The sequence below is a fragment of the Giraffa tippelskirchi genome, chromosome 6, assembly GCF_054371585.1.
Source record: "Giraffa tippelskirchi isolate mGirTip1 chromosome 6, T2T-mGirTip1v1.2.pri, whole genome shotgun sequence".
NCBI classification, from domain to species: Eukaryota; Metazoa; Chordata; class Mammalia; order Artiodactyla; family Giraffidae; genus Giraffa; species Giraffa tippelskirchi.
Genome location: NC_137280.1, coordinates 157,292,191 through 157,313,242, shown reverse-complemented (window position 1 = coordinate 157,313,242; position 21,052 = coordinate 157,292,191). Strand labels below are relative to the sequence as shown.

Sequence of the window (21,052 nt, the reverse complement as noted above, 5' to 3'; positions counted from 1 at the left end):
ATTTTCTTGTAAAGGTGCATGTGGACTAAAACTGGAAGATTATCAGATACTAGCTCAGCTCTAGGGATCAGAACTAATCTTTACTTTTTCTTCTCCTATTTGAACAAGTGATTCCATGGCTAAAAACAAGTTTCAAGGCCACACATCAAAAGCCACGGATCAACTAAATGCCCTTTAGGGCATTGCCGTTCTTTCAGTTGAGATCCAAGCTGTTGTATATTTTGTTAAAGTTTATTCCTTAAATTTAAATTCTTTTTTCCTGCCTCACAAATCACAAGGGTATAAGTCTTATTTTAACATCTGACGTTTCAGAGCATTTTTGTTATAGATTATTCTGTTGACTTTTTATGTCTACAGTTAGTGTTAGTGGCTCAGTCATGTCCAACTCTTTGTGACCCCATGGACTATAGCCCCCAGACTCCTCTGTCCATAGGATTCTCCAGGCAAGAACACTGGAGTTGGTAACCACTTCCTTTTCAGAGGATCTTCCTGACCCAGGGATTGAACCTGTGTGTCTTGCATCTCAGGCAGATTCTTTACCATTTGAGCCACTAGGGAAGCCCTTTAATGCCTACAGCTGTTATATATGATTTTTCCTGTGCAAAATAACTCCAATCAGCTAGCTGGAATTTGTTCATCATAAACCATCCTGAAATGATACTCTTATAGATATATCTTAAGGCAATTTCAAGTCTATAATTTGCTCAATAAATGCTTTTAATATAGGTGAGGCAGTCTGTGACTCTGTGATTAGTCATGGTCATGTTGCCAAGTGTGGGACCTCTACTTTTCACTTTAGAGACATAAATTTAAGAGATGTTTGTACGTAAAAGATTTTTGCTTTGTTGCTGTATGTTCACTTCTAGGGAAGCCTCAGCTGTAAATTCAGTACTGTCCTTACACTGTAAAGCCAGGAGAGAATTCTTTGTATTTCTGTTTTATTATTCTGTTATTTTATTTCTTATCTTCTTTCCCTATTTCCTTCTTTTTTCTTTCCTTTTCTCTCTTTTGCAGCAGCTTTTTCTAATTTCATTAAAGACACTCCAGGAAAAATTATGTTGTTTTTTTTTAAATAGCAAAGGGCTAGGTGACAGACTATGGCTAGTGTTATTCAAAATTTAAAAGCCATTACCTAAAAACATTATTTCAGAAAAAAATGGAGCATTTTCTGAAAGGCTACATTTTGTGGTTCCATCATGAAAGATATGATAATGTGTTACTAAACTGCTAGTAAAAGAATATTCAGATTATATAACTTTTCAGTGTGTATGCAAATATGTGTAGTCTTATTGCTTGCTGTTCCAACAAATTGCAGTCATTCAAAATGAAATGTAATAGGCTTCTTTAGAGGATTTGTGGAAATAATTTTCAAATCTGTATTTGTGAAAGATGAACTTTTTAAATCTAAATATGGGAGAGAGAACTTGGAAATATTTTTATAGCCATTTGATTGAACTTCCGCAACAGGAGGGAAATAAAATTAACTTATTCAGATTGTGCTTATGTTTAACACAAGAGGAAAGAAAGTGGTTTCTGCTATTAGATCTAGCGTTATGGTGCAACCACAAGAGGAGAAACAGTTTCAGAATGCTCTGTGAAAGTGGCAAAAACAAAATGAAAATCTAAATGTGTGATGAAAAGTGAGCTATCTCTCAAGGGCAGGATTTTCAAACGGGACTTACTCTAAAATCTCTTGAGATGTTCAATCTGTAGGATGAACATTTAATCTTATCTGCTCAGCTTTGAAATTATACCCATTTAAATCTGCCTTGTGCCATTTTAGAAAGACCTATACATTTGAGAAGGTATCTGAGTAATTTCTCAAATTAATGCCGAAAGCAAGAGACAAAGTCTTTCAATTTATCTTACTGGGACAAAATCGGGAGGTTTGAGGTTGCAAGTTCAGAGACACAGGGAAATACATAAGCACCAACCAATTCATGTATTCTGCTTATGGACTGTATGAGGAATAATTTAGCATGTGCTATTATTCTAGAGAACAATCAAGTAACTGCTATGTATGTATTTTTAAATGACTCAATTCAGATTTTATATATTGACTATGAAAGATTCTCTCCCTGAATTGTTTAGCTTGTGTGAATTTTCAGAACTCTTCTAGCAATCTTGTGATATGCTTGGATTTTCTGCAAAGTATGAAGGAGGACAGAGCAAGAATGTCCAAGGAGGAGGAGAGGTGAGAATTAAAGTAGCACACTGCCTATCAAGTAAATTAAATTGACACCTATGTGGACACTATTCGCTATTTTCCTTTAAAATAGCCTAGAATTGTCTCTCAACTTAGTACTCTATAGTTCTACTCTGTCTTGGAAATGCAAAATATGTGTAGAAAGTTATATATATAAATGCCTTCAAATTAACACGGGAAAATTATTGTTTTTAAAATGGATTTTTTCCTCCTTACTAAAGTGAATAAAGTTCATAAATCTATAAGCTATTCAGCTAGATGTCTCTGTGATTCTTTCCTGAACTTAGGTCACCCAACTAAACATATTGTTTGAGATGTGTTTTTAACATGGTACCTCTTAACCTCATTTTTTTCTGGGTTTTACTCACTGTATCTTTGTTGTTGTTATTGTTTAGTTGCTAAGTTGTGCCCACTTCTTTTGTGACACCATGGACTGTAGCCCACCAGGCTCTTCTGTCCATGGATTTCCTAGGTAAAGATACTGGAGTGGGTAGCCATTTCCTTCTCTTGGGCATCTTTCCAGCCCAGGGATCGAACTTGTGTCTCCTGTGTTGACAGGCGGATTCTTTACCACTGAGCCACTAGGGAGCCCCTCACTTTATCTCAGTCAGTTCAGTCACTCAGTTATGTCTGACTCTTAGCAACCCTAAGGACAACAGCATGCCAGGCTTCTCTGTCCATCACAAACTCCTGGAGCTTACTCAAACTCGTGTCCATTGAGTTGCTGATACCATCCAACCGTCTCATCCTCTGGAGTCCCCTTCTCCTCCTGCCTTCAAGGTTTCCCAGCATCAAGGTCTTTTCCAATGAATCATTCCTTCCCATCAAGTGGCCAAAGTATTGGAATTTCAGCTTCAGCATCAGTCCTTCCAATGAATATTCAGGACTGATTTCCTTTAGGATGGACTGGTTGGATCTCCTTGCTGTCCAAGGGACTCTCAAGAGTCTTCTCCAACACCACAGTTTAAAAGCATCTATTCTTTGGCGCTCAGCTTTCTTTGGAGAAGGCAATGGCAACCCACTCCAGTACTCTTTCTTGGAGAATCCCAGGGATGGAGGAGCCTGGTAGGCTGCAGTCCATGGGGTCTGGAAGATTTGGACATGACTGAGTGACTTCACTTTCACTTTTCACTTTCATGCATCGGAGAAGGAAATGGCAACCCACTCCAGTGTTCTTGCCTGGAGAATCCCAGGGACAGCAGAGCCTAGACGGCTGCCATCTATGGGGTCGCACAGAGTCGGACACGACTGAAGTGACTTAACAGCAGCAGCAGCAGCAGCTTTCATTATACTCCAACACTCACATCCATACATGACTACTGGAAAAACCATAGCTTGGACTAGACGGACCTTTGTTGGCATAGTAATGTTTCTGCTTTTTAATATGCTACCTAGGTTGGTCATAGCTTTTCTTCCAAGGAGCAGGTGTCTTTTAATTTCATCACTGCAGTCATCATCTGCACTGATTTTGGAGTCCAAGAAGATAAAGTCTGTTGCTGTTTCCATTGTTTCCCCATCTATCTGCCTTGAAGTGCTGGGACTGGATGCCATGATCTTAGTTTTCTGGTTGTTGAGTTTTAAGCCAGCTTTTTCACTCTCCTCTTTCACTTTCATCAAGAGACTCTCTAGTTCTTCACTTTCTGCCATAAAGGTGGTGTCATCTGCATATCTCAGGTTATTAATATTTCTCCCAGCAATCCTGATTCCAGCTTGTGCTTCTTTCAGCCTGGCATTTTGTATGATGCACTCTGCATAAAAGTTAAATAAGTAGAATGACAATATACAGGCTTGATATATTCCTTTCCCAGTTTGGAACCAGTCTGTTGTTCCATTTCCAGTTCTAACTGTTGCTTCCTGACCTGCATACAGATTTCTCAGGAGGCAGGTCAGATGGTCTGGTATTCCCATCTCTTTCAGAATTTTCCACAGTTTATTGTGATCCACACAGTCAAAAGCTTTGGTGTAGTCAATAAAGCAGAAGTAGAGGTTTTCCTGGAATTCTCTTGCTTTTTTGATGATCCATCGGATGTTGGCAATTTGATCTCTGGTTCCTCTCCCTTTTCTAAATTTGGCTTGAACATTTGGAAGTTCATGGTTCACATACTGTTGAAGCCTGGCGTGGAGAATTTTGAGCATTACTTTACTAGCGTGTGAGATGAGTGCAATTGTGCGGTAGTTTGAGCATTCTTTGGCAGTGCCTTTCTTTGGGATTGGAATGAAAACTGACCTTTTCCAGTCCTGTGGCCACTGCTGAGTTTTCCAAATTTGCTGGCATATTGAGTGCAGCACTTTCACAACATCATCTTTTTGATTTAAAATAGCTCAACTAGAATTCCATCACCTCCAGTAGCTTTGTTCATAGTGATGCTTCCTAAAGGCCCACTTGACTTCACACTCCAAGATTTCTGGCTCTAGGTGAGTTATCACGCCATTGTGGTTATGTGGGTCATTAAGATCTTTTTTGTATATTTCTTCTGTGTATTGTTGCCACTGTCTTCTTAATATCTTCTGCTTCTGTTAGGTCCATACCACTTCTGTCCTTTATTGTGCCCATCTTTGCATGAAATGTTCCCTTGGTATCTCTAATTTTCTTGAAGAGGTTTCTAGTCTTTCCCATTCTGTTATTTTCATCTATTTCTTTGCATTGGTAAATAAGGAAGGCTTTTTTATTCTTCCTTGCTATTCTTAGGAACTCTGCTTTGGGTATATCTTTTGTTTTCTCCTTTGCCTCTCACTTCTCTTCTTTTCACAGCTATTTGCAAGGCCTCCTCAGACAACCATTTTGCCTTTTTGCATTTCTTTTCCTTGGGGATGCTCTTGATCACTGCCTCCTGTACAATGTCACAAACTTCCATCCATAGTTCTTCAGGCACTGTCTATCAGATCTAATCCCTTGATCCCTACTTTCTTCAATTTAAGTCTGAATTTGGCAATAAGGAGTTCATGATCTGAGCCAGTCAGCTCCCAGTCTTGTTTTTGCTAACTGTATAGAGCTTTTCCACCTTCAGCTGCAAAGAATATAATTAATCTGATTTTGGTGTTGACCATCTGGTGATGTCCATGTGTAGAGTCTTCTCATGTTGTTGGAAGAGGGTGTTTGCTCTGACCAGTGCATTCTCTTGGCAAAACTCTGTTAGCTTTTGCCCTTCATTTTGCCCTTCATTTTGTACTCCAAGGCCAAATTTGCCTGTTACCCCAGGTGTCTCAACTTCCTACTTTTGCATTCCAATCTCCTATAATGAAAAGGACATCTTTCTTGGGTATTAGTTCTAGAAGGTGTTGTAGGTCTTCATAGAACTGTTCACTTTCAGCTTCTTCAGCATACTGGTTGAGGCATAGACCCGGTTTACTGTGATATTGAATGGTTTGCCTTGGAAACAAACGGAGATCATTCTGTCATTTTTGAGATTGCATCCAAGTACTGCATTTCGGACTCTTTTGTTGACCATGATGGCTACTCCATTTCTTCTAAGGGATTCTTGCCCACAGTAGTAGATATAATGGTCATCTGAGTTAAATTCACCCATTCCCATCCATTTTAGCTCACTGATTCCTAAAATGTCGATGTTCACTCTTACCACTCCTGTTTGACCACTTCCAATTTGCCTTGATTCATGGACCTAACATTCCAAATTCCTTTGCAATATTGTTCTTTACAGCATCGGACCTTACTTCTATCACCAGTCACATCCCCAATGGGGTGTTGTTTTTGCTTTGGCTCCATCTCTTCATTCTTTCTGGAGTTATTTCTCCACCGATCTCCAGTAGCATATTGGACACCTACTGACCTGGGGAGTTCATCTGTCAGTGTCCTATCTATTTGCCTTTTCATACTGTTCATGGGGTTCTTAAGGCTAGAATACTGAGGTGGTTTGCCATTCCCTCTTCACTGGATCACGTTTTGTCAGAACTCTCCACTATGACCTGTCCATCTTGGGTGGCCCTACACAGCATGGCTCATAGTTTCATTGAATTAGACAAGGCTGTGGTCCATGTGATTAGTTTTCTGTGATTGTGGTTTTCATTTTGTCTGCCCTCTGATGAAGAAGGATGAGAGGCTTATGGAAGCTTCCTGATGGGAGAGACTGACTGAGGGGGAAACTGGGTCTTGTTTTGATGGGCCGGGCGATGCTCAGTAAATCTTTAATCCAATTTTCTGTTGATGGGGGGGTAGAGGGGGCTGTGTTCCCTCTCTGTTGTTTGACCTGTGGCCAAACTATAGTGGAGGTAATGAAGATAATGGCGGCCTCCTTCTAAAGGTCCCATGCATGCACTGCCTGCCACACTCAGTGCCCCTGACCCTGCAGCAGGCCACCACTGACCCACGCCACAGTCAGAGACTGCTGTACACTCATGGGCAAGTCTGAGTCAGTCTCTTGTGGGGTCATTGCTCCTTTTTCCTGGGTCCTGAGGTGAACAGGGTTTTGTTTGTGCCCTCCAAGAGTGTGTTTCCCCAGTCCTTGGCATGTTCTGGCAGCTCTATGGTGGGGTTAATGGTGACCTCCTCCAAGAGAGCTTATGCCCAAGCTGTGTGACCCAGATCTGCTGCGCCCACTGCTCCTGCCCCTGTAGCAGGCCACTGCTGGACCGTACCTCCTCAGGAGATGCTCAAACAGTCAAAAGCAGGTCTGGCTCAGTCTCTATGGGGTCTCCTGATGTGCACAAGGTTTTGTTTGAGCCTTCTGAGCATCTCTGGTGGGTATGGGGTTTGATTCTAAAGGTAATTTTGCCCCTCCTACCATCTTTCTGGGGTTTCTCCTTTGCCCTTGGACATGAGTATCTTTTTTTGGTGGGATCCAACATTTTCCTGTTGATGGTTGTTCAGAAGAAAATTGTAGCTTTGGAGTTTTTGCAGGAAAAGATGAGCACAAGTCCTTCTACTCTGCCATCTTGGAATTTCAGGATCTCTCAAGAGTTGTCTTCACTCTTGAAGTAAAATCACTTTACTCACTAACTGAATTCATTCTTTAGGTATTTGTTGAATGTGTAAATATTCAGGAATTTATTTACTCATCCATTCATTACACTAAATCAAAAGGATACTGAACAACTACTCAAAAAATGTTTAGTTCTGGGTGCTTGTGGTATTCATTAATGACCAGCACCTGACTCTTTCTTTTGAATAGCTTGCAATGCACCAGAAGGTATAATATGTATTCAAAAATAACTGTAATACAAGAAATAAAATGATGCCTCAGAATAAGACAGGACTGCTACTTAAGATAATTCAAAAGATGAAATTAGCTACATATTGGTTTAGTATTTCATTTGCATTAACCTCCCCATCTTGTAACCAAGAATCATTTCAAGTGGATTATTTAAGGAGGGAAAGATGTACAAATGGAACCTGCTTAAAAGAGATTTTTTTCATCTAGCATCTTCTGAATAATTCTGGACCTCAGGCACATTTATCTGTTTCTGGGTATTGAAACTCAGATTTCCTCCTGCCTTCTTCTCTCAGAAGCCAGCTTCCTCTACCATATGGGGGAAGAGGCGGAAAAGACAGTCCGTTTAGGTGTTTCAGTCCTCTTTAGGGTTATACATTTTTTTTTCCCAGCTGCTCCTTGTAGTCTCCCTAAGGTTACCATACCAGGCAGAGAAAATCTACAAAATTTGTGTTAGTATACATATGGAGTCATTTTAAAAGGGAAATGATAAGGGAGGATAGGAAATATTTTACAACTTGATAACTAGAACTTACCCTAGGGTACCAGAGAGAGAGTACTGCAGTAAGTTAGGCCCTTCCCAACACGGTCCAATTGGAATTCAACTTTTCTGAGATTCTGGCTCTCATTCTAGCATCTTCTTCACTTCTCTATGATAATCTCCAACCACACCGCTCCTTAACTGCCATCCTACTTACAGGAATGCTCCTACTTTCTGCCTCCAACTCCTCCCTCCATTTGTTCAGTCCAAGGTCTTCATCTGGAGAAGAGCCATTAGGGCTGTTAGGATGCCAGAGACACACCAACCATTAAGACCTTTGTCTCTGGTTTTCTTATTCCTTGGACAATTCAACCAACGTGAACTGCAGATAACATTTTTTAAACTATGACATGCTAAGGGCAAATATAGGCACCTCTCTGAGAGACCAACGTTAGCTTTTAGGAACATCAAAAAGTCCAAACTCATGCTGAAAAATGAAATGTTTCCTTAATTAACAAGTTCCATTTCCCTTCCCATGCAGTCAGTATATCTGTAAGATTTCACTGAGTCATAAACCAAAACAAAATTTAATGGCTTCACACAGCAACTGTTTATTTAGCTTTTTGTTTCCATGGTCATGATGGTGATTTGGGCTAGGGTTATATGATCATTTTGCTCCTGATTGTAGCTGATTGTGTCTCACTCTTGTGTCTGCTGTATGCTGATAACCCAGCTAGGGCACCCTTGATGTGGCCTCTTGCACATGCCCAGGGACAGCTCAGCGTTGGCTGGGATGAGAGGACTGCCTGGACTGTGTGTGTCGCATCATCTGGAACACTCGCTTACATCATCCAGCAAACCTGTTCATTTCACATCATTGCAAAAACAGGGCCTCATTCACGTGGCAGCTAAAGGGCTCCCAGAGCACCAAGAAGTCAGGTCCCAAAGTGCAAAGCACTGTCAACCTTGTGCTGCGCCACATTTGCTCAAGTAGCATCGAGCAGTGCAAGTCAATGACTCATCCTGATTTAAGGGGCAGAGAACTGCAACCCACCTACTCTAGGGAGCATTGCAAAGTTATGTGGCAAAGCTGTGGATGTGGGGAGGGAAAGAACTGGAGGCTACGTTAAAAATCCGTAAGACCTATTCTTGTGTAGAGTAGGAATTGTTTTTCTCCTGCTTGAAGTCTACCAGAATGAGAAAGAAACTACATTATGCTGTAATGACTGGCTCCTTCTCTAGCCTAAGAAGGAGTTCAAGTTGACAGTCCTTTACTTCTCCTCAAGTCCTCCTCCACATAAAATGGAGAAAGGATGAGCCTGGGGGAAAGGCAGGAGTTAACCAGTTTTTCCTTTTGCCATTGGCATTGACAGAGCCCACTCTAGAGACAGTAAAAATGGAAGACTGATTTTGTCATGTTTTAAACTGTAGGGGTGGTGTACAGGAAACCTTAAGTTACTAGTTAACTGTGTAAAACAACCACTTGTTTTTATAGTTGCTGTTTTTCTAATTTTTAACTTGCTTGAAAATATCTCCACAAGCCATAGATCTTTAGCCAAGTAGGTACATCAGTAATGTAGAAAGCTGACATAGTTTGAAAGATTTAAAAACTCCTTGGTTTAAGAAGTTATCTCCTAAAACACCTACTAAAAGGCAAATGTATTTCTAGAAAATGATGCCTGGAGAAATGAAGTATATAGATAGAGAACAAACTTTGATACAATGTGATTCAGCAGATAAAATATTCTATGAAGGAGGTAGAAGGAAAATATAATGATATATTCCCCTGGGATGTCCTGAGAAGTCAGGAAGTAGCCTGGAGTGCTGGATTCATACGGATTTCAGAAAGAAGAAGATACACACAGGGATACTTCATATTCTAATCAAAATCCACATGCACATTTCTCCTAATATGGTATTCAAGTCCCACTTTTAAAAAATAGTTTGTAACAATAGAGTAAAAATGTTTCCAAGTTGCATTCTAGTATGAAAGCCTCCTGAATGAAACATTTTTTAAACCATGTTTTTTCTTTTATTTAAAGGATAAGATTTGCTATGCTTGTCTCTTACATATTTTTAAAGGAAAAATTCATAGAAAACTTAATGTGATATATTCTTATTGATAAGTATTCCAGTAAAACTTATCACAAAGAACCTTGGGAGTATGGCCAGAGTCTGCATTTTTATGTGTATTTCCCTCTACTTCTGTCATTATATTAAAAACTACAGAACACTTACTAAATGATGATTAGAAAATGTATATCTTAATGAGGTTTGTGGCTAATAATCTTGCAGTTCATAATCTACCAGAGTCCACACAATACATCCCACAGATATAGAGTCAAGTAGATAATCTGAAAATTGCACAAATGAAGTTGGGAATTTATAAACAAGTAGTGAACTAAGTACATTTAAAGGGATTCTCAGTGACAAAGTCACATGCTATGTGCATGTTTAGACCACCTGGGATGGGATCAAATGACCATCTTTCTGAAAGAGGCAAGGGTTTATAGAAGAGATGGTATTTCATGAGTTCTTTCTATGAAAGAAAGGGGAGAGTCTGGTCATCTGATAATACTCTTGGCTCTTAACTCTTCTGGTGGTGTTGGTAGTTGAAAGTAGTCTTTCATAATGATTATTTTTTATCATATCTTTTTCAGTTTTATTGAGATATAATTGACATGTAATTACAAATATATAGTGTAAAACATAATGATCCGATATATGCATATATTCTTAAATGCTTACCACAAAAAGTTCAGGCCTTTTGTCTTAATTCTGAGTTCTTGATATCTTTATAATGGTATTAAATTGAAAATGGGTATAAAATTATTTAATTGGAAAATACATAAATATAATTGAAAGTAATTTGTGTACCTTTTCTCTTTCTTCTGTCTACCATTTATATTAATATATACAGATTTCAGACTCCTTTGCTTTTCATGTGTGACCTTCTAAGTCAGAGAAGGCTCTTTCTACAGAAAAGGACCAGACCCTCTTGCCACTGAGGTATTTTGTTTTAGGATCTAGTTTCCTTGTACATCTGTAGGCAGCTTTTGCTTTTATCTTCTCAGCTAAATTAGTTCCTGCATGTTAAAAAAAGGGGAAGTGGTGAACCACCCCCACGGAAGACTTTATTTGGTTTTTAAAAGCGGGTTTGTTAGGATCCTGCTGTGGTTATTATAGGAGACAATTTTAGCACTTTGAGCTGTGTGTTTTCCAGAGGAAGTGTTTAAAGAAGAATTTTGCAAAATGTTGAAGGTTAACATTTCAGCCTTGCTACTTGTTAAAGGTCAGGATATGTTTTGTGATTAAGTTTGAGAGAATCCTTGGGTAATATGAGTGATAGAAATTAATAAGGGTGTATTATACAGTTCATCAACACTTTCTTGTTCCTTCAGCTTACTATTCAATATACCTGAAAATTCTTTGCATTTCTTTTTCAATGGAATATGTTGTTGGAAATGACTCAAACAGCTTTCCCAAGAGTTAGTGGGTGGTAATTTTATATACAAACAATAGCACAGTGTGTACAGTGGTGGAAGAGGGCACTGACAAATGTCTAGATGTTTTTATATTATGGATCTATGTGGCTTATATATTTCCACATATGCAAAAAGAAAGCCTTCCTCAGCAATCAATGCAAAGAAATAGAGGAAAACAATAGAATAGGAAAGACTAGAGATCTTTTCAAGCAAATTAGAGATACTAAGGGAACATTTCATGCAAAGATGGGCTCAATAAAGGACAGAAATTGTAGGGACCTAACAGAAGCAGAAGATATTAAGAAGAGGTGGCAAGAATACACAGAAGAATTGTACAAAAAAGTGCTTCACGACCCAATCACAATGGTGTGATCACTCACCTAGAGCCAGACATCCTGGAATGTGAAGTCAAGTGGGCCTTAGGTAGCATCACTACGAACAAAGCTAGTGGAGGTGATGGAATTCCAGTTGAGCCATTTCAAATCCTGAAAGATGATGCTGTGAAAGTGCTGCACTCATTATGCCAGCAAATCTGGAAAACTCAGCAGTGGCCACAGGACTGGAAAAGATCAGTTTTCATTCCAATCCCAAAGAAAGGCAATGGCAAAGAATGCTCAATACCGCACAATTGCACTCATCTCACAGGCTAGTAAAGTAATGCTCAAAATTCTCCAAGCCAGGCTTCAGCAAAACGTGAACTGTGAACTTCCAGATACTCAAGCTGGATTTAGAAAAGGCAGAGGAACCAGAGATCAAATTGCCAACATCCAATGGATCATCGAAAAAGCAAGAGAGTACCAGAAAAACATCTATTTCTGCTTTATTGACTATGCCAAAGCCTTTGACTGTGTGGATCACAATAAACTGTGGAAAATCCTGAAAGAGATGGGAATACCAGACCACTTGACCTGCCTCTGAGAAACCTGTATGCAGGTCAGGAAGCAACAGTTAGAACTGGACATGGAACAACAGATTGGCTCCAAATATGAAAAGGAGTACGTCAAGGCTGTATATTGTCACCCTGCTTATTTAACTTATATGCAGAGTACATCACGAGAAACACTGGGCTGGATGAAGCACAAGCTGGAATCAAGATTGCCGGGAGAAATATCAATAACCTCAGATATGCAGATGATACCACTCTTATGGCAGAAAGTGAAGCAGAACTAAAGAGCCTCTTGATGAAAGTGAGACAGGAGAGTGAAAAAGTTGACTTAAAGCTCAACATTCAGAAAACTAAGATCATGGCATCCAGTCCCATCACTTCATGGCAGATAGATTGGAAACAGTGGAAACAGTGGCTGACTTTATTTTCTGGGCTCCCAAATCACTGCAGATGGTGACTGCAGCCATGAAATTAAAAGATACTTACTCCTTGGAAGGAAAGTTATGACCAACCTAGATAGCATATTAAAAAGCAGAGACATTACTTTGCCAACAAAGGTCCGTCTAGTCAAAGCTATGGTTTTTCCAGTAGTCATGTATGGATGTGAGAGTTGGGCTATAAAGAAAGATGAGCACTGAAGAATTGGTGCTTTTGAACTGTGGTGTTGGAGAAGACTCTTGAGAGTCCCTTGGACTACAAGGAGATCCAACCAGTCCATCCTAAAGGAGATCAGTGCTGAGTGTTCATTGGAAGGACTGATGTTGAAGCTGAAACTCCAATACTTTGGCCACCTGATGCGAAGAGCTGATTCATTCGAAAAGACTCTGATGCTGGGAAAGATTGAGGGCAGGAGAAGGGGACGACAGAGGAGGAGATGGCTGGATGGCATCATTGACTCGATGGACATGGGTTTGAGTGGACTCAGGGAGTTGGTGATGGACAGGGAGGTCTGGCGTGCTGCGGTTCATGGGGTCGCAAAGAGTCGGACACGAATGAGTGACTGAACTGAACTGAAAATTCCTTGAAACAATACCGTATTAGTGGTTGTTCAGGACACATGAATGGAACAATCTACTTGTTGGTAGTATGATGTAATAACTTGAAATTCCATACATATTACAAAAATCTGGATAGGTAAATTGGTGTTTTGACAGTGAAAAAAATACTAGTTAATCTTGGACAAAGTTAGCTTTTTCGTTTTTAATGGTGTTCTTCAAACCATTGCTTTGAATTTTTAATTGCTTCTAGTTTCTTACCCAGGTATCTTTTGTTGTGATACATGTAGAGAAATCATATGTGAAACTGTATCACTGCTTCAGTCCTGGAACCTGGCAGTTACTCAACTACTGTGGAATGTATTATAGCTAAACAACAGATAGTGTGCAGGAAATATTATCTATAAGGAAATATTAAATATCTATTAGGCCTAGAAATCTGTTTCCAGGAGAGCAAAAGAGGAAATTGGAGAGAGCCTAAAAATGTCAAAATGTCAAAATCTTTTCTCAAAGGTCATCCAAGGGCACTAAAGTGCTCATTATCACATATAGGGCCCTCATTTCAGATGGGAAACTAGGAAGGAGGGTATTTGCAAATCAGTTCAGTTCAGTCGCTCAGTCGTGTCTGACTCTTTGTGACCCCATGAACCGCAGCACGCCAGGCCTCCCTGTCCATCACCAACTCCCAGAGTCTACCCAATCTCATGTCCATCGAGTCAGTGATGCCATCCAGCCATCTCATCCTCTGTCGTCCCCTTCTCCTCCTGCCCCCAAGCCTTCTCAGCATCAGGGTCTTTTCCAATGAGTCAGCTCTTCGCATGAGGTGGCCAAAGTATTGGAGTTTCAGCTTCCACATCAGTCCTTCCAATGAACACCCAGGACTGATCTCCTTTAGGATGGACTGGTTGGATCTCCTTGCAGTCCAAGGGACTCTCAAGAGTCTTCTCCAACACCACAGTTCAAAAGCATCAATTCTTCTGCGCTCAGCTTTCTTCACCGTCCAACTCTCACATCCATACATGACCACTGGAAAAACCACAGCCTTGACTAGAGAGACCTTTGTTGGCAAAGTAACGTCTCTGCTTTTTAATATGCTATCTAGGTTGGTCATAACTTTCCTTCCAAGGAGTAAGCCTCTTTTAATTTCAAAATAGTCCTTTATTTCAGCAAGTAGGAAGAAATTCTCCAAACAGTAATTATGTAACACTTCAAAAGCTCTTGCTAACCATTCAGAGTGCTAAGTGACTTACAGATGGTGTCTTAATTAATCCTAACAATGACTGGATGAGGTAGAGAAGGATAGTCCTACCTTTGAAGCAGTAAATGTTGAAGGCACTTAAGACTACTTCAAAGTTAGTTTATATGTTCTGGTTAGTAGCTGTTGTCAACTTTGAGATTAACAACACTGAAGCTCCATCCTGTGCTTGGCCGACTCATCACTGATTAAGCTTGAGTTCATTCTTTTTACTTCTTAACAGAATCCCATTTCTGCAGTGGTTGGTACAATAGCTTAATTTTTGTCTTAATTACTTTGTTTTTCTGCCACTTTCCTACTCTTTGTCCCCTCCCCCTCCCCCGCCAACACACCAGGAACTGGATAAACTAAAAAGCAAAATTGTTGCTGCTTACAATCCATTAACATTTTTTTTCTCAAGTGTAAAACTTTCTATAGCAATTTAAACGAGGCATTTTTCAAGAAGTGCTTGTTACAGTTATTAACATTTCTTCTTAATAGAAAAGAGAGTGTGGACACAGTCTCCATCTCTATAGAGCAAACACCTGCGAACGAGATTAGGAGAAAAAGGACTGTGGTCACCTCCGTTTTACTCAGTAGTTGGTAACTGTAACTTGTAACTTGCAGTTTGCTTGTACGTTGCAACCCTCCCTTTAAGGCAGGCTTTTTTGCAACTGTTCTTGTTACTTAGTACTGCTTTTACTTCTGCAGCATCGCAGCCTCAGGGCCGTGTTCTGACAGCTCAGCAGATTCCCGCCCTGGCTGGCTCCACCTCAGTTACTCCTCTTCTATCTCTAATCTCTCCACGCATAACTCAAGATTGGGAATCCTGCTTCCCAGTTGTGACATTTTAATCCACTGCCTCCACTTCCTGTGTTATCCCTTTATTTTCAGTTCTATCAGTGATAAAAATACCATTTATTCATTATCTTAAGTTTTACATTTAGTTCTGTGCTGTTTCCTACAGCAGTCTGCCTTGTATTTTTTGCCTAACTATATTAAAAGCTCCTCAAAGTTAGAATGTTCCTTTCCTTAATGCTAGCCAAGGACAAATGTTGAATGCCAATAGTTACTGCTTTGAATGATAGTAGATACAAAAAATAAATGAGAATGCACCCCCAGCCCCCACTTTAGACCTCATTTCTCAGCCTCTCCGTTTCTCCCAGGAGTTTTCTAGTAGTATTCTATAGGCCTGTGTACTTATAGGATTGATGTAGTTACACTTGATATGTGTCTTATTCTTCTACATCCAGTCTATTAGGGACTTGGGTTTCCTCCTCTTTCACCATTTCTCAAATTCATCCTTTTGTTTCCTTTTCAAGTGCCCCATTATTAGTTAGATTCTTAGCATATCATGCCCGAATTAATGGATTTAGTCTTATGGCTAATATGGAAAAATTAACTCATCTCTTCATAGACCCAACTTACCTATCTTATTAAAACATTCTGTTCATATGTCACCCCCGGTTATAGAAACTATAATGTCCTTTTAACATGTCAATTTCAAGTTCTTCAGCCATATATTCAAGTCTCAGACTACCTGACTGTATAATTTTTCTAATTACTACCTAATATGTTCAGTCTATTTTGCCCAGACTGATTTCATCCATTCTCTTTCCACATGCATTATACTCATTCCTATTTCTTTTCTTTAATTAAGTTGCTTCTGAGGATTGAGGATGTCTTGGTTACTATCCTTTGCTTACACTCCAATTAGATTTTCCTGTGCCCTTCATGAAACATTATCTAAACATTCAATTTATTTTTAAACACACACACATAACTATCTTTCCCAAATGTTCAAGGTAAAGATATTTATTCTGTAATTTAACTTTTAATGGTTTGTAAATTATCCTGTTTCTTCATTTTATTTAACATTTAGAATGTAATGTCCTTAATGTCTAGATTAAATGTAACTTTCTTATTGTTTAGATATTATTAAATATTTAAGAAGCATCCTGGTTCAAAATTCCCTCATGGTCTTCATTATCAACAAAGGTCTTCTGTATTTTGAGAACAAGGAAAAAAGTAGTCAGCTTCCAAAGGCTTGGGCTTATCTTTGCTGAGGGACAAAGAGATTCTGGACATAATGCTAAATCTTCAAGTTGTAAGTTGTCTTTCACTTTTTCTGCTTCTAAAATAAATAGTGTTTTTAGCAGCAATTTAAGATTGTTCATATCAGACAATATTTTGTAAAATCAGATTCATGCTATTTTACAAAATAGCTTTTAGCAAGTCATATACTTATGCCCTGGGTCAAGAAGCTCCCCTGGAGAAAGGAAATGGCAACCCATTCCATTATTCTTGCCTGGAAAGTCCCAATCTACGCCACAAAAGACGCGGACATGACTGGGTAACTAAACAACAACATTATGTTTACTGTTAGTTCAAAACCAAGAAGGCTCTTCCCTCGTTTTCTTCGCAGAGCTCTGGGCAATTAGAATACACCAAAGTGTCTAAAAGGACAGAACTTATTTCTAGCTCCCTCCTGATCACCTGTGCAGTATATTCTCACTACTGGGGGCCATTGGTCTTGTGGCTTTTGCTTCTTGCTCACTAGACTGTTGGTTGATGGGCTGCGGGTGTGACTTTGTTCATTTCCTTTTTGTCATCTCACAAAGCCCTGGTTTGTTTGCTTTATCTAAGACCTCTCTGCTACCTAGCTAAGCCTGGCTTCCTGTCCAGTGCTGTGCACTGCATCTCCATGGTCCCAGCTCAGTTGGAAGAAACTCAACTGAGGGTCTGAAAGTCTGCTGAGTGTTTAATGACTTCCTCAAACTTGACACTTACCTTCAGTGCTTGCAACAGCCAGGTCAGAGGAGAAAGTACTAGGGGTGACTTAAATTTTAGCACAATAAAAATGCTAAGCATTCTGCTGGCTGAAACTGCATAGTGTAAGGAAGGGGATGGAAATTTTAGGGCAAAGCACTAGTTTATATTGTGTGTATGTGTTTGGGTTTAATAATATTTCTAGTGCCTTCTGTTGGTGAGGAACAATTAGAATTTGACATCCTTTCATGGTGTTGCTTAAGTAAATTGCTCCTACTTAGTCTAAGGAGAAGTAGGATGATTTTGGAGCTGGGGCAAGTCAGAAGTCTGGATTTAAAAAGGATACTGGTGAATCCACAGTCAATATTAGGTTCAGACAGAGGTTTATTAGTGAAAAATGAATAGCCATCCTAGAGAAGATATGTAGGACCTGTTTCCTATATAATGAATGTGAATATTTCTTCTCCAACAAAAAGTGGAGTCTGCAAGAGATGTTTCTTTGGAAAGAGTTAAACCTGGGGTGGGGGTGGATCATTCTAGCAGGAGGGACTTTTCAGGTGTCTTCCTTGCAATGACATCTCTGAAAAGTCTGGATGTAAATTCCAGAGACTTGGCCATAGATATGATGGGACAGGCTTATACCATCCAATTGTAGGGTGAGTAATCAACTCTCTAAAAACAGTACACATCACCCAAGGGCAAACAAAAACCACTGGTGAGTAAGCCACATCTGTGAATTCTGAGATTTACCATAGACCTATGAATGAAAGCTTAGAGAGTCTCCATTAATCTGTAAATTGGCTTAGCTGCTAAGGTAAACAGTATGGGGGTTCCGCAAAAAATTAAAAATAGAGCTACCAGGGTAATGATGGAGGGGATAAATTAGGAGGTTAGGATTAACACACACAAATAGATAATCAATAAAGACCTACTATATAGCACAGGAAACTCTACTGAATACTCTGTAATGACCTACATAGGAAAAGAGTCGGAAAAGAAAAGATATATGGATATGTAAACTAAATTGCTTTGCTGTACATCTGAAAATACAACATTGTAAATTAACTATACTCTAATATAAAATAAAAAAAAATAGACCTGCCATATGATCTAGCAATCCTACTGCTAAGTATAAATCTCAAGAATATAAGATCATTATCTCAAAGAAATGTCTACATTCCCTTGTTAAATGAAATATTATTTACAATAGTCGGGACATGAAAACAATTGTCCACTGACAGATAAAAGGATAAGAGAAAGATGTGGTATATATATAATTGGTATATTATTCAGCCATAAAAAAGAAGGAAATCTTGCTACTGGTGACAGTATGGTTGGACCTTCAGGGGATTATGCAAAATGAAATGAATAAGACAGAGGAAGATAAATATTGTATGAATTCACTTGCATGTGGAATCTAAAAATAGGAAACTCACAGAAACAGAGAGTAGAGTGGTGGTTGCTATGGACTGAGGGATGAGGAAAATGGGAAGACAGTGGTCAAACATACAAACTTTTGGTTAAAAATAAGTTTCAGAGATCTAATGTACAGTACTGTGACTATAGTTAATGGTGCTGTATTGTACACTTGAAAGTTGCTGTGAGTGAAACTTTAATGTCCTCACCGTAACAATAATAACAAAATGGCAATTATGTGAGGTAAAGAATGTATTAGTTAACCTTATTCTGATAAACATTTTGCAATATATAGTTGTATCAAATCATCACATTCTATACCTTAAACTTACACAAATTAATATATCAAGTACATCGCAATACAGCTAGGGAAAACAAAGCTGAAGTACTTCTGAGTGTCTTGATTGAGGTCACTATCAAAGAGTGCTACTTCTTTACTTATGCTTTGTCACTACATACACACATACACCACTATTATGAGTTATTTAAAATACATGTCATATATAATCATATATGTGTTCTAAGTTGCTTCAGTAGTATGCCTGACCCTGTGTAACCCTATGGACTGTAGCCCACCAGGCTTCTCTATCCATGGGATTCTCCAGGCAAGAAAACTGGAGTGGATTCCCATGCCCTTTCCAGGGGATCTTTCTGACCCAGGTAATGAACCCAGGTCTCTTGCATTGCAGGCAGTATTTTTACCATCTGAGCTACCCAGGGAAGCAGCCCTCCAACTATAATTATGTATCAGTGTGTATAGACAGACATATATAGGATTTCTCTGGTGATCCAATGGTTAAGGATTCACCTGCCAATGCAGGGAACGTGGGTTCAATTGCTAGTCTGGGAAGACCCCACATGCCGCAGAGCAACTAAGCCTATGTGCCACAAATAACGAGCCCATGTGCTGCACCTACTGAAGCCCATGTGCCTAGAATCCATGCTTCAAACAAGAGAAGCCACTGCAACGAGAAGCTCGTGCACTGCAACGATGAGTAGCTCACACTTGCTGCAACTAGAGAAAGCCTACACCCAGCAACAAAGACCCAGCACAGCCAAAAACAAATAAATAATTAAATAACCAAGCATACATGTATATATCTTTATTATGCAGTGTTCTACTATAATAGCAAACAACCACAATAAACCCTTCTCAGATGATATTTTATATTTTAACAAATTGGGAATTAGAGGTATGTCCAGAAATGAAGATATTTATATATTAGGATTTTTGAAGATTGACTTGGTGGTTTGGCGTTGCTAAATTGAGTATAAACTTTAAGACCATTTGACGTTAAACCCTCTCCAAAGAGTGATCTGAAATTCCATTTCTTAAAGTAGTAGATGAAGCTAAAACAAGCTGAAATTCTGAGGTACATGTGGTATATACCAAAAATATCTGCATTTTCTACACAAGGAATAAACACTTTCTAACCCCTTTGCTTTTTCATAATTTAATTAACTGACAGTTATAGATTCTTATGTGAATACAGGATAAGATAATAAAGCATGAAAATTCAAAGAGAGTTCAAGCATACTATATGGTGAGCTACTAGTTTTTGAAACAAACGCATTTTTTAAAGATTATGAATTTATTCTTCTAATGAAACTTAGAAGTCATTATTTAGGTTGGCTTCTAGTTTCAGTTCAGTATTTCACAATGAAAAAGTTAATCAAAAGCAAAATGGGAAGTGATAGCTGAAACATTAAAAAATATACATTTTTCCAAAATGATCTTTTACTTTTAGAATATTCAATAAGTAATACAATCTTAAAATTTCCCCTCTTCCAAACTGGAACCTTTAAAAACAATGATGGCTTATTAAATTTTCTAAATTTTAAAAAATGACTTTAGAAAAATAATCATATGGAAATACATCAGTATAGAGCCAGAAACAGCTAATTCAGTTCTATAATTAATGAAATACTTATAAGCAGCTCTGTGAAGGAGAAATTTTCTTATTGGGACACTTCAGAGTGTGAGAGTATGAACTGTGGAACAAAGTTTCTCCTTTCAAGTCACCTCTGCCATTGACAACTGCGTGAACTTGCACAAGTTATAGACTTGCTTATGCCTCAGTTTACTCATCTTGAAAATGGAGACAAAATAGAACAAACCTCAAGTGGTTGTTAGGAAGCTGAAACAAGGTTATGTAAAGTATTTGGAGCTTATCCCTAGCACATAGGGAGTTTTTGTAAGGGTTTGTTATCATTATTGTGCAAACTATTTTCCTGCAGGCTGTTTACAACTTTTTTCCACATTTACATATCAGAAGAATGATACAGATTTTTTACTTTCTCTTGAACAACAACAAAAAAAGTCTGGCCATATGGTAGCAGTGGCTATAGCCCTTCCCACTCCTGGCCCTGCTTCTCCCATTCAAGCTGACTTCAACCCTTGCAGTCCTGGGTGGG

The 21,052-nt window shown here is 38.9% G+C and overlaps 1 protein-coding gene and 1 long non-coding RNA gene across 3 annotated transcripts in view; one reads left to right on the top strand and one right to left on the bottom strand.

The window, feature by feature from the left end:
- LOC145511171 (uncharacterized) overlaps positions 1–21,052 on the top strand; it is an 89,624-nt gene that overhangs the window by 54,528 nt on the left and 14,044 nt on the right. Inside the window, exons 4-5 of one of the 2 annotated variants that reach the window (XM_081503982.1) lie at positions 2,092–2,194; positions 16,385–16,559. The exons of the other annotated variant lie outside the window; for it this stretch is intronic. Of the exons in view, the coding sequence (XP_081360108.1) occupies positions 2,092–2,194; positions 16,385–16,394 (113 nt within the window). The 3' untranslated portion in view covers positions 16,395–16,559. The remainder of the gene's footprint in view (positions 1–2,091; positions 2,195–16,384; positions 16,560–21,052) is intronic. 2 annotated transcript variants of the gene reach the window in all.
- On the bottom strand, positions 937–4,716 carry LOC145511174 (uncharacterized). The gene is made up of 2 exons (XR_014057589.1): positions 3,802–4,716; positions 937–2,654 (listed from the first exon to the last, which is right to left on the bottom strand). It is a non-coding gene; the product is annotated as an uncharacterized LOC145511174 (long non-coding RNA).